The 13,434-nt window shown below is 36.6% G+C and overlaps 1 protein-coding gene across 4 annotated transcripts in view; it reads left to right on the forward strand.

The window, feature by feature from the left end:
* Window positions 1-38: 38 nt before the first annotated feature.
* HELQ (helicase, POLQ like) overlaps window positions 39-13,434 on the forward strand; it is a 41,286-nt gene continuing 27,890 nt past the window's right edge. For 2 of the 4 annotated variants that reach the window (XM_029235008.1, XM_029235009.1), the window contains exons 1-8: window positions 39-358; window positions 1,376-2,093; window positions 5,731-5,909; window positions 6,464-6,664; window positions 7,506-7,578; window positions 9,504-9,601; window positions 10,738-10,836; window positions 12,133-12,278. In XM_029235008.1, the coding sequence (XP_029090841.1) occupies window positions 173-358; window positions 1,376-2,093; window positions 5,731-5,909; window positions 6,464-6,664; window positions 7,506-7,578; window positions 9,504-9,601; window positions 10,738-10,836; window positions 12,133-12,278 (1,700 nt within the window). In that variant the 5' untranslated portion in view covers window positions 39-172. Of the gene's footprint in view, window positions 359-1,375; window positions 2,094-5,730; window positions 5,910-6,463; window positions 6,665-7,505; window positions 7,579-9,503; window positions 9,615-10,737; window positions 10,837-12,132; window positions 12,279-13,434 lie in introns of those variants that run through there. The other 2 variants (XR_003795564.1, XM_029235010.1) reach the window with 2 other exon arrangements.

A 13,434-nucleotide genomic window follows, 5' to 3' on the forward strand; every position in this document is an offset into this window, starting at 1 on the left:
CCGGTTCAAAGCCCTGACAATTGGTTTGTGATCCTTCCCAAAGGTGGATGGAGAGGCGAGAGCAGTTTCCGCCTGTTGCTACCCTCCCCCTGTTGCTGCGCGCACCCCTTCACTGGGGTTTGGCAGCTGGGTCACGCGGAACGACATCCAGGCAGGGCCCCCAGCCCCTGCCATGGATGAAGGTTGTTCCCGCATCCGCCGGCGGGTGTCGGTCCGCAAAAGGAACCGTCGTAGCTTGGAGAGCGTTTTTGCCGCCCTCACCGCGGCCGAGCTTAAGCCCGGCGATGAGGAGAAGGAGGACGAGGAGACGGTGGCTGGGAGCCGGCGGCGAAAAACCATGGACGTGCAGCCGGTCGAGGTACAACCCCGTCACCTCTCAAATTCCCCTGAGTTCCACGTTCCATTTCCTACCTGGGTGTTGATGATACAAATCCAGGTCTCCCACTGCGCATGCTCACTGAAAGAGGCGCGGGAGACCAGCTGAAGAAGGCGTGATTGGAACGCCAAGAAGTTTGGCAGTTCCCTTCACAGATGCAAACAATTGACCAATTATCTACTAGCCTTCGTGGGCTTACCTCGTCTTTGTTATCGCTGTTAATCCTCACCTGTGAGGTGTTGCACTGTTAGCCCCATTATTATATGGTTACGAAACCCCGAGACAGAAGTTGTACATGCAGCAAGTAAGTGGCATGACCAGACGCAAACCTAGACTTCCAAGTTTCTGCTGCTCCTTGTACTAAAAATCTACCATTTATTGCAGACCTATTATGTGCTGAGTACTTTGTTAAACTATTTACGTTATCTAGATTTTACAACAGAAATCTGGCCCTGAGAAGTTAAGAAACTACATTTCCTACTCCAAATCTTGGGTTCTTAATCACTCCCCTATATTGCTACCTCCAAATTCCATCTCTTTTGTTTATAGACCATACCAAGTCAGACACTCCCTTTCAATTCCAGATTTCTAAGAACAATCTACTTGGAGTGTCCAGTGGTACAAGCATGATTTTATTACAGGCCAGTCTCTGCAGAATGGAGTATTGGAGGTGAAACGGCACTGCGGTTATCAGAAACTTCTCCCCTTCCAGTAGATGGTTATCGGTCTTGCTGCCATTTTAAAGGATTTAGCACTAGCTTAAGAATTAGGATCCCAGCATCACTAGGAGGACAGTTTATGCCAGTCACTTAACCTCTCTGGGCCTCCATTTCTTGATCTGTGAAATGGGATGATAGTATCTATTTTATAGGCTGATTTACATTTAGGTCTGTGATCCATAAGTGACCATATAATTATATGCTTGATAGAGCCCTCAGCTGGAACTTTTATTCTTAATGAAGCTAGAATTGACCATAAATCTTTTTGTCTTCTTTCCAGAATATTGACAGTGAAGAGGACATGTTTGGTGACTATGATAGCTTTGCTGAAAACTCTTTTTTAGCTCAAGTTGATGACCTGGAACAAAAATATTTGCAACTTCCTGAACATAGGAAACATGCTACAGACCATGCCACTGAAGATCTTTGTTCAGAAAGCATTAAACACAACACACTCAGCATTACTGCTGTAGGCGACTATACTGAATTAAAAATAGATGAGCACACGAAGAACCAGAGTGGGCATGAAGATGTCTCTGTTGATCCTGAAGCTGATGTTTTGTATGATATACCTTCTTCACAGGTTTTATTCTTTGAAAATTTATATAGCTCTTCAAATGATTTGGGTGATCCATCTACTGAAGAGAGGGATTGGAACTCATCCTCTCACAAGACTGTGAACGAGGAATTGCCCATTAATAACGTAGAGCAACCACAGCAAACTGATGAATCCTCTTCTAAAGTCAGAACTAGTTCAGATGCGAATAGGAGAAAAAGTCTTAAAGATCATCTAAAAAATACCATGACTGGAAATGCCAAGGCTCAAACACCAGTATTTTCTAGGACTAAACAGCTCAAAGAGACTCTTCTATCTGAAGAAATTAATGTTGCTAAGAAAACAATTGAGTCATCATTAGATGACCTTGGTCCTTTTTATTCATTACCCAGCAAAGTGAGAGACCTTTATGTTCAGTTCAAGGGAATTGAAAAATTATATGGTAATGTTTTTTGCTGGAATGAAAAAAATTTACCATCATCACTGTAATATTGATGCAAATCAAAAGAAAACCGATGCTTCCATCGTCATATTTCTCCCCTTAAAACAAATCAAAACATCAGTCCTCTCTGAGCCTTCCATTCCTATCCTGCTACTATTGAACTTCTTTCCTTCCCTTCGTGGTCACACTTCTCCAACATGTTATCCTTGCTGCCTCCCTTTCCTCACTTCAGATAATTCCCAGTCCACTCCAACTCTGGGTTCTGTGCTGTCACTTAAGATATAATGACTAGGGTGTCACAACTCAGTGATACTTTTAGTTCTTACCTTCTTTGACAGTTGCTTACCTGACAAAATTGACCAAACTCTTCTTGAAACACCCATTTCTTGACTTCTTGACATTCCACTCTTGGTTTTTTTTCCTCTGGTTGTCTAGCTGCTGCTCAGTTTTCTTAGCTAATGCTTCCTTAGCTGGCTCTTACTTTACTACCAAAACTTAGTTGCTGAAATTCCATTGACTACTAATATGTGTTGAGTGAAAGAAGTCAGTATTTGTAAAACTGACTGAACTGTTTAGTTTGATTAAAACTAAACATTTTTAAGGACAGCTAACATTAGGATTTAAGTGCAAAGAAATAGTATTAATAATAATTCATTTGTCTTGTAACGTTTTTCAAAAATCCTGGGTCCTTGCATATATTTCAAATATGTGTCATTTTAGACAGAAGGGACACTTGCTTCCATCCCTGAAGAGCAGCCTATCATCCAATTACTTCAAAATTATTTCTGAAACTCCTAAGTTAGTATCTTATGAACCACATGAAAACATGAGTTTGCATCTCGGGAGAAGACAATCAGGTTGGAGAAATAGGACTACAGGAAACAAAGTCTAATATAAGGCTCTACAAGAGTAACAAATTCTAAATTGCAAGGTTTGCAGTTTAAGAGCTACAGGTGTATATTGCCCTTGAAGTAGATGTTAACTTTTTTCCCTCTGCTTTTCTCCTAGCACCTTGTTTTTTGTCTAATCTGCATCTCCTGCCAGAATGAGTACCCTGAGGACAGGTCTCTATCTAACTCATCTTTTTCTTATGTGACTAGCACTGTGCCTGGTACACTCTGGTAGATTCTCAACTGCTGGGGTTTGTCAGCCTAGTTATGAATTCTGGCCATGTCACTTAAACACAGGTTTTGCACTCTGAGCCTTAGTTCCTGCTCTGTTAAAAAGGGATAATAATAATAGTTGTTTTTCCAGTTCTGTGTCAAGGACATGCCAAATCAGACGTTGGTAATGACTGTCAGTAGTTATATTGATTGCTTCTAAGTGAGAACTTCAGTAAATAACTATTTTTTTTTTTGGCTGCATTGGGTCTTAATCTGCGGCACTCAGGATCTTCGTTGCAGCATGCAGGATCTTTCGTTGTGGCATGTGGGCTTCTCTCTAGTTGCAGCACGCGGGCCTAGTTTGCCCTGTGGCATGTGGAATCTTAGTTCCGGACCAGGGATCGAACCCGCGTCCCCTGCATTGGAAGGCGGATTCTTAACCACTGGATCACCAGGGAAGTCCCAGTAAATAACTTTTTAAAATCTCTTTTTATTTGTAAATCTGGCTTAAGGATGACCAAGTTAAAGCATAAATATGTGTGCTACTTTTCATTGAGCTAAAACAATGCTTCTCAAAGTGCAGTTCCTACTGCAGCATCACCTGGAAATTTGTTGAAATGCACATTTCCAGGCTCCACCCTAGCCCTCCTGAATCAGAACCTTGGGGTGGGACCTAGCAATCTGCTTTAGTAAGTCCTCCAGGTTATTCTGATGTGTGGAACGTTTGAGAGCTACTGAGCTAGAGAACTTCAACCTTAAACTTATTTTTGCTTCTTAAGTGTAGAATTATGCTTAATTTGTTTTATAGAAATGTTGGGAACTAAGTTAATGTCATTTTTTTTTTTTTTTAGTGTGTGAAGATAGATGTTATTCCTAAATATTCATTATTTTGGTCATTTTATACTTTAAAAGTCTGAGTTGGATAAAATGTGGATATGGTCAAGTTGTATTTTCACACAAACATCTGCAGTTTGATAACTAGTGGGTGATACTAGTCTGAAGTATTTTTTAATATTTAAGTATTAAACATTCAATTTATTTAAATATTTTTGAAAATTTTTTATTTAAGCATAGTTGATTTATAATATTAGTTTCAGGTGTACAACATAGTGATTCAGTATTTTTATAGATTATACTCCATTTAAAGTTATTACAGGGGACTTCCCTGGCAGTCCAGTAGTTAAGACTCCATGCTTCCACTGTAGGGGGCACAGGTTCGATCCCTGGTCAGGGAACTAAGATCCCACATGCAGCACAGCACAACCAAAAGATAAAAAAATAAGTAAATAAAGTTATTACAATATAATGGCTGTATTTTCTTGTGCTGTAAAATATTGAGATACTTTTAAAGTAAAAATACATAGTCATTTGCAAATATTTCAGGCTGCAAAGAATTACATCATATGATTGTGCAATAATTCAGTCTTTACCCCTTGATGGCTCTTTGTTATATATAAACAATGCTATGGTGAACATCTTGCACATATACCCTTGCTTTTATTTCTGTAGGTGTAGAGTTCTACAAGCAATACTGCTAGATCAAAGGCAGTGTGCAGTTTTATTTTTGATGCTGCTAGATTGCTTTCCAAAAAGATTGTAGCAGTTTATGCTTTCGTCAACCACACACAGAAATGCCTGTTCATGTCCACTCTAGTAAACTCTGGATTTTATGTGTGGGGGCTTTTTTTTTGGTAGCTGTTTAACATTTTTTATTTTGCCAACCTAATAGTTAACAATAGAGCATCTTTTCGTGTATTTATTAGCCATTTGCATTTCTACCTGGTGTGAATGTCTTGTCATATCTTTTGCCCAGTTTTCTAGGGATAAAAATGATGCATAGTTTGAAGACTTTTGATGATCCACATTGTCAAATTTTCCTACAGAGTAGTTATACTAGTTTTCACATTGTTTCGGATCTGATGTGATCCTTTTCATACATTCCACCTTGCTAAGTTGTAGAAATCCTGGATGTCCTAGTTAATAATCCTAGTCTTTTATGGTTTAAACAGTCTCATCAATCAGTTTAAGGTGGTATTCAGGCCATTCAAACTTCAGCTCCCTGTGAGAGCTGGTTGAATAGTCTTTCTTACTTTGTGTAAAACCTCATAAATTTTATTCCTCCTCGCCCTGTTTCTCTCTAAGATGGTATTTGGGTGAATGAGGAAGGGAAGCTCACACAGTATCCTTGCAGAACATAAGAGGAAGGCCTTAGAATTCACACAGATCCTTGAAGTGCCCGTTAGCCCCTCCATGTCCCAGGTGACATCTCTTGTCCAGCAGGTGCTGTCTGCCCTGTGGAATCTTAGACCTCAGCCTGCAGCTGGCAAATAGGTGGGCTAGTTGCCCACCTCACTGACCAGGCCTGAACTAGAATGCACACCATGCATTGGGGATTTTGACAATTAACATTGATATATAGTTACATTTATCACTATGAGAAGATGCTACACAGGGTAAGATTTGATTCTATCTTCTTAGAAAACTTTTGAGATTGTAGAAGGGGAAAACAAGGCTTTTTTTTTTCAATTCCACAGAATGGCAACATGCTTGCTTAACATTGAATTCTGTGCAAGAAAGAAAAAATTTAATATATTCCTTGCCAACAAGTGGTGGAAAAACCCTCGTGGCTGAGATTTTAATGCTGCAAGAACTGCTTTGCCGGCGAAAAGATGTTTTAATGATCCTACCATATGTGGCAATTGTTCAAGAAAAGGTGTGATTTTTTTTTAACAAGTGGTATTTGCTAATGTAATTTCGACATTCAGATATAAAAACTAGCATAAATGTAACAACTTTTTATTGACTGAGAAGAGGTATCTCTATTAATGATGGAGAATTATTATTTTTAGGATGTGCACATACAGTGTGGAGTACTTAATCGAAAATCTCTTCTAATTACCTGTTTCAGAAGCGGTTTTATTTTTTTCTAAACCTGTGGATTAAACTCCATTTTACATGTTGTATTGATATTTAGCCTGCTTTTTCAAGCAGAAACTAACCAATTATTTTATCAAAATAAATGAGTTATTCTGATTTTTTTAACAGCAGAGGAGACACTTAAAATTATCTAGTTTAAAAGTGGCATTTATTTGCAAAGATTAATACATTAATTATGACATTTCTTATATATATGTAGGTATGTATTATCTGTGACCTTGTTCCCATTGTCAGTATTAAACACTATTTTAGATTTTTTAAATCCCTGTGAACACTTAACAATTAGGGTTCTTATCTGATTTTTTTTGTTTATTTTAACTAATATTCTAGATTTCAGGTTTGTCAAGTTTTGGTGTAGAACTGGGTTTCTTTGTTGAAGAATATGCTGGAAGCAAAGGAAAATTTCCTCCAATTAAAAGAAGGGAAAAGAAATCACTATATATTGCCACTATTGAAAAAGGACATAGTCTGGTGAACTCCTTGATTGAAACCGAAAGGATTAACAGTCTGGGTCTGGTTGTTGTAGATGAGGTTGGTTACTCCATTTATTAATTTATCAACATTTTTATTATACTAACATTTATTATTATGCGGATCTGCTTAATACCTTTATGAAAATAAGTAATTTATTTTAATATATAGATAACACAGATAAAGACATTTCATGCATGGTAATCTTTTTTAACATTTTTTATTTCTTTAATGTTGTATCTGTTTTATTTATTTTTGGCTGCATTGGGTCTTCGTTGCTGCGTGTGGGCTTTCTCTATTTGCGGCGAGTAGGGGCTACTCTTCATTGTGGTGCACGGGCTTCTCATTGCTGTGGTTTCGCTTGTTGTGGAGCACGGGCTCTAGGTGCGCGGGTTTCAGTAGTTGTGGCATGTGGGCTCAGTAGTTGTGGCTCGCGGGCTCAGTAGTTGTGGCTCGTGGGCTCTAGAGCGCAGGCTCAGTAGTTGTGGTGCACAGGCATAGTTGCTCTGCGGCATGTGGGATCTTCCTGGACCAGGGCTCGAACCTGTGTCCCCTGCATTGGCAGGTGTATTCTTAACCACTGCGCCACCGGGGAAGCCCCCATGCATGGTAGTCTTAAATTCAGTTTTGTGTCAAGTGTTTCTTGAAGAGTGAATATATGTATATATGTTCAGTTTTATAATAGTATTTATGAATTCCAGATGCCAGAATGTTGTACTCGGGACAACCTCATTAACTTAAAATACCAGTGAAATAATGTATATGTACTCTGGTTGCCATAACGAAAATGCTTGAGTTATAAAGCAAAGATTGCTTCTTCATTTCATCCAATGTATGCTTGTTTTGTTTAGGTATTTTATGCAGATTTACTTTTCTCCCTTTTTTTTTTTAAATCTCGAAGTTGCACATGATTGGTGAAGGAAGCCGTGGGGCTATACTGGAAATGACTCTAGCAAAAATCCTCTACACTAGCAGTAAGTATTCTTTCAGATGTGGTCACTAGTTGATTTATAATCAAGAGACCTATAAAAGACTTCATTCTGTCACTAGCTAGATTATGTAACCTAGAGTAAGGTACTTAAGCTTTCTGCCTTAGTTTTTTATGTCTAAAGTAAGCTTATAAATTTTTGTTGGAAGAATGGATGAGTGAGTAGAATTGTGAAGATAAATGAAGTTAACATTTGAGGATGTCCCCTATCAGTATCCTCCACTTACTAGCTATGTGTGCTTAGGCATGTGACTCAACCTCTCTTTCTTCATCTGTAAAATGGGGATAATAATGGTACCAACCAGATGGGATTATTGTGAGGATTATATGAGTTAACACGTGTAGCCATGCCTAGCACGTAGCACAATAAGGGTTTGCTGTTGTTGCCACCATCAGTATGATCATCATACCAAGAAAACATTGTATATAAATAGTCACTTTAAGGAGCTATTTTACAACATCAGATAGTCTTTAAATGTATATGAAATATTCTAAATATCTTCTCTATTATTTTTTGATATACTATTGCAATAGCTTATTAGTTGTTGTATATTGTTAATAGTTTATACATGGAAAATTATTAATCATAAAGGTCAGATCTTAAGAATTATTTAAAAATTTTTGATAACAGTGGTATTTAGGCAGGTTGTAGCACTTTATAATTATTTATTAAAAAAATATTTATTTAGTACCCCCTGTGCATCAGGCCCTGCCTTTATCAAACCTATATTTTAGTGAAAGTGAACAGATAATAAGCAGATAAACAAGAAAACATACGGTGTGTCAGATGGTGACAAGTTCTATGGAAAAATATAAAGCAGAGGAAGAGGGGAAAATGATCATCTACTTGTCAAATCCAGTGTACACTGACTGTCCTTGTCTTAATTTCTCTTCAGCATTTGATTATTTATCATTCATTTTTCCTTTGGATGCTGAAACATCATTCTGTCTTGGTTTCCCTACTGTCTGTCTGTAAGACTGATCATGTGTTAGCATTGAGAGATAGCATAGCATAATGGCTAAGGGCAGAGTCTGGAGCTGGATTCAAATCCTGGCTCACTTTTAACTTCGTCTGTGACCTTGGGCAAGTTATAGTAACTGTGCCTCTTTTTCCTTATGCATCAAAAATGGATGATAGTAATAGAACCTTCCTCACTGAATTGCTGTGAAGATAGCACGAGTCAGTCTTTGTACAGCATCTAGCATAGTACCTGCACATAATGGACATGTGTTTGCTACTGCTGTATACTTATTTGTCCTTCTGTCACCAGTGCCTTACACTTAATAGATATTTGAATGAAAGGAATCTCTTTAGTTTCTCCTTTTGTTCTCCTTTGTGACACTGCTTTCTAAGCGTATTCATCATGTACATTGGTGTTACCATAGATTCATCTTAGACTCTTCTCTTGTTTCTTACTTCATACAATTTCTGCTAATTCTCATCCATACTCATGACTTCAAGGGCTCCTTGTGTTTGATGGCTCCCAATCTGTGTTACCAGCTTATACCTCTCTTCTGAGTAATATCATCTGCCAGATTAATACTCTGGTATTATACAGTTGACCATTGAACAACACAGCTTTGAACTGCATGGGTCCACTTATATGTGGGTTTTTTTCAATAGTAAGTACTACAGTACCACATGATCTGTGGTTGGTTGAAGGCAGGGATGCAGAACTGAGGATATGGAGGACCGACTATAAGTTTTACACGGATTTTCGACTGCGAAGCAGGTTGGTACCCCTAACCCTCGTGTTGTTCAAGGGTCAACTGTGTTGGTAGTTTTCTTACCTGCCCCCTCTTTCTCAAATCACTCAGGAAGAATAAGAACACTAAAAGGTTGCTAAAATTATTGTTATGATATACTAAGTAACACATTTTCCTCAATACTTTGGGTTTTTTTTTTTTTAGAAACAACTCAAATTATCGGTATGAGTGCAACATTAAACAATGTTGAAGACCTACAAGAGTTCCTGCAAGCAGAATATTACACGAGTCAGTTTAGACCAGTATGTACCTAAGGTTTGGTTTGTTGTGTATCATCTTCTATTTAGAAAGAAGGGTAGCAAATGTACTGTATAAAAATTCTAAGAGTAGTGAAGGAACATAATGCCACTCACCATGGCTAAATGGTAGCAAGTTTGTGTGTAGAGGTCAGGGATCTTGGCTTGGGTCAGTACTGTATGGGGAACACCTGGAACAGTGCGTGACCCATGGGCCTTCAATGAATATTTATTGAATGGAGTTTTTCAGACCCATTCTGCTTTTCTACTTTATATTCTGTAAGGTAAATTTTTTCATTCAGTGAGAATTTAGTGACTCATGTTTCAAGTTATTGGCACATAAAAAAATTTATCTTAAAAGTTAAAATATTTTCAAATATTTATGCTTTGGTAGTTTTAATGCTTTTTTAAAATAAGTTAAGACTTCACATGGATTTAAATTTAAACTCCCCAATAATAGTATTCCTAAAAGAAAGAAAGTAAATAAATGTAGTTCATAGTTATTCGAAAGTAACTTATAATGTACATATACTCTGTTTGAAGTTTCTGTGTCTAAATAGGTTTTCAGAAAATAATTTTTTTAGAATCACCAAATTTTAATTTGAAATTTAGTGTTTTTACATTTGCACCAAATATGAGAATTTTCAAGAGACATTTTCTGACCTTAATTGTCAAATTAGATGCTGTTCTTTTAAAAATTCAATGAGCTGTATTTACAAGCTTTTTTTGTCTACAAATAGTTAAATTAATAATTTGGTCATTTTTAGATTAAAACTGATGACTAATGAAGCTTTAAATCTTGAGGAATACCATAAATAACTCCTTAATAAAAGATAGAGTGTGAACACTTGACTCATTTATACTTCCTCTTGTGACACATACAAGTATCTGATTTTCTTTTAGGTATGTGGCTATTCAATTCATAAGTATTTCTTCAAGGATATTAATCCCTGTTTTGATTTAAAGGGAAAAATAAACTTAGATGGGAAACAAGTAACTTTTAAGTTGAAGCATTCTACATACCTTAGAAAAGCTAAAATTTTTGTATATCTTTCCTTTTTACAACATATTTTACAAAATTTGATACTCTGGAAAAAGGAATTTACATGTGATATTAATTGCAAATGTCCTTTTAATTCGAGGTTGAATTAAAAGAATATCTGAAAATAAAGGACACAATATATGAGGTTGACAGCAAAGCTGAGAATGGCATGACTTTTTCACGTCTCCTTAACTATAAGGTAACCTTGATAATCCCTAAAGGTGAGGTTCCCAGACTTTGTGCCCAGCTTCCCTGGGGCACCACAAAAGAGTTGCATGGGTACCATGGGGTAGTTTAGTTGTTTCAGAGAAACAGCTGATGCTTCACAACTCTTGGACACCACACAAACTACTGGTTCAAGATAGGCAGTTTCCTATGTCAACATTAGATCACACTACATTACTTTCTACGATATTGTATCTTTGTGAAGTTGGGGGTTGTTTTTGCACTTACTGTAAGCAAATACCATGTGAAAATCAATGTGGGACAGGAAATGAGGATTTCTAAGATTTGAAAGACTGCAGGGCCCAGTTGTGTGCACATCCTGTTAGTGGGCTCTGATGGTTATTTAAGAATGAAATAAAAAAAATTTTATTCAGTTGATGTGTATTATTTATATAGATGGCTACTAATTTGTGAGGAAATACATACTTATTAAGTTGTTTGGACCTAACTACCTAAGAATCAGAACTGTTAGTTATTCCTTTTGACCTTGGGGCTCCAGGAACCAAGAACGTTTGGAGACCTCTCCCATAAATGTTTATTCATTCAGCAACAACAGCAAAACAAGAAGAAATATTTGTGGGCTGTATAGCTCAGATACTGGTGTATGAAAATGTTAATGTATACTATGTTAATGTTCTGTGATTTATGTGAAGGACATTAAAAGAGGAAGAAAGGGATTTTACAACAGTTTTAGAATTCTATAAAGGTATATTATTCTAAATTTGTGTCTTAATTAGTTTTCAGTAAAGTCGAAGGAAGTGAGATTTTAAATACATTTTTCTTCATGTTCTTTGAGTTCTTTGCATCTGCTTGATAAATATATTTTTTATTTCTGAAAATATGTCCTGTAGTATGATTGAATCTATGCTTTTGAAAACTGTTAGTAAAGCAGGAGGTTTAGCTTATTTATGCAGTTCTTTGACTATTATTAGGATCAATCTGTGTTTCTCTCTGTGGACTTTTTCTGCTTCAGTGGAGATGGGTGTGCAGTGGGGCTATTAATAACATTAACTATTTTCACTTCCTTTATTTAAAACTAAATACACCTAACAAAACCCTAATAACCCAAGAGAAAAGTGGGACTTAACATTTTGCTGTTTAATATAGGTTGTATCTTTTCTTTTAAATTATCATATTTTAAATGAGAAGTTCAAAATTATGGTTGGTTTACTTACCTTTCAAAGCTTACCTTTTTACTTACCTTTTACACTGGTAAAATGAAAGGCTTTCATGGTTGCTAACTACTTTGTTCCTAAATCTTGTTGTGCAGTATTCTGATACTCTGAAAAAGATGGATCCTGATCACTTGATAGCATTGGTGACAGAAGTTATTCCCAATTATTCCTGCTTAGTTTTTTGTCCCACTAAGAAGAACTGTGAAAATGTAGCAGAAATGATATGCAAAATTTTAAGCAAGTATGTTACTCTTTTAAAAATATGGTTTCATTTTTATTATGATTTACATGCTGTATGTTCTGTTTATTCCGCAAGCACTAATTACTTCTTGCAGAACATTATACTAAGTTGTTATAATAGATTCTAAAGGCCCTGACCTTGAAGAAAGTTGGACTGTGAAATTCACATATGTGAAATGGCCAGAGAAAAATTCTACCTGTAAGAGAACGCTGACTAATATAATGGCTTGGCTGCACAGTGAATCGTCTTGGAGCCTTTTTAAAATTTCAGTGCCCAAGCTACATCCAAGACAAATCAGAATATATGGCAGTGGGACCCAGGCACCATTATTTTGTAAAGCTCCTAGGCAGAGTCCAACATGCAGCCAAGGTCAGCTGCTGGCCTACATGATCAGAGGGCTGATCACTAATCACTGTGTGGATGGATCATATCTTCAGCTTAACTATCTTTTTAATTAAGTACTGTTGCCTTTGTTTTCTTAGTAAACTTCACACTTAGGTTGTGTGGACATTTGAATTGAATTTCCTAAATAATTAAGAAATGTATTCGTTTGTAATTTTATACTATAAAATTTTAATGTTGGTTCTGTTATGTCATAGAGATAAGTATAAAATGAACTTAAGTATGAACAGTTTAGTTTTTTCTGTACCTTTTTGTCCCATGTGTACTTTTATCATATTTTTCAGACTTCTTTTTGGCCCCTGAGCCAGTGCTATCTCACTGTTCACAGACCAGTACTATGGATTCTAATCTAGCCATCCTCCACCTCCCTTCCCAATCCTGCTGTCATCATGGATTGATCTAATATAGAGTTAAATTCATTGACTAGTACAGAGATGCAGATGTTCAGGATATAAAGCTCAGGAGTTTCCCATTTCAGTAACAGAGTCTGCCTTTACAGTGGTGATGTAGACTATAAAAACCTAAGGAAATTAAATTATCATTGAGATATTCTCAGTAAATCAGTTGTTTTCTTAGAATAAGGTAGTGTAGCACTAAGTGATGGGGAAATTTAGAGACAAACTTTTGACTGGGAGATGTGAGGTTTATTATTAGTCAAGTTATATCCTTGACTTATTTTGCTTTTTGGTGATAACAGTTTATTTGGGTCATAAATGTTGATGTTTAATATTGAATTACTTAAAAATTTGGTTCT

The sequence above is a fragment of the Monodon monoceros genome, unplaced genomic scaffold (genome assembly GCF_005190385.1).
Source record: "Monodon monoceros isolate NGI ecotype Baffin Bay Population unplaced genomic scaffold, NGI_Narwhal_1 Super_Scaffold_20, whole genome shotgun sequence".
Taxonomy (NCBI): domain Eukaryota; kingdom Metazoa; phylum Chordata; class Mammalia; order Artiodactyla; family Monodontidae; genus Monodon; species Monodon monoceros.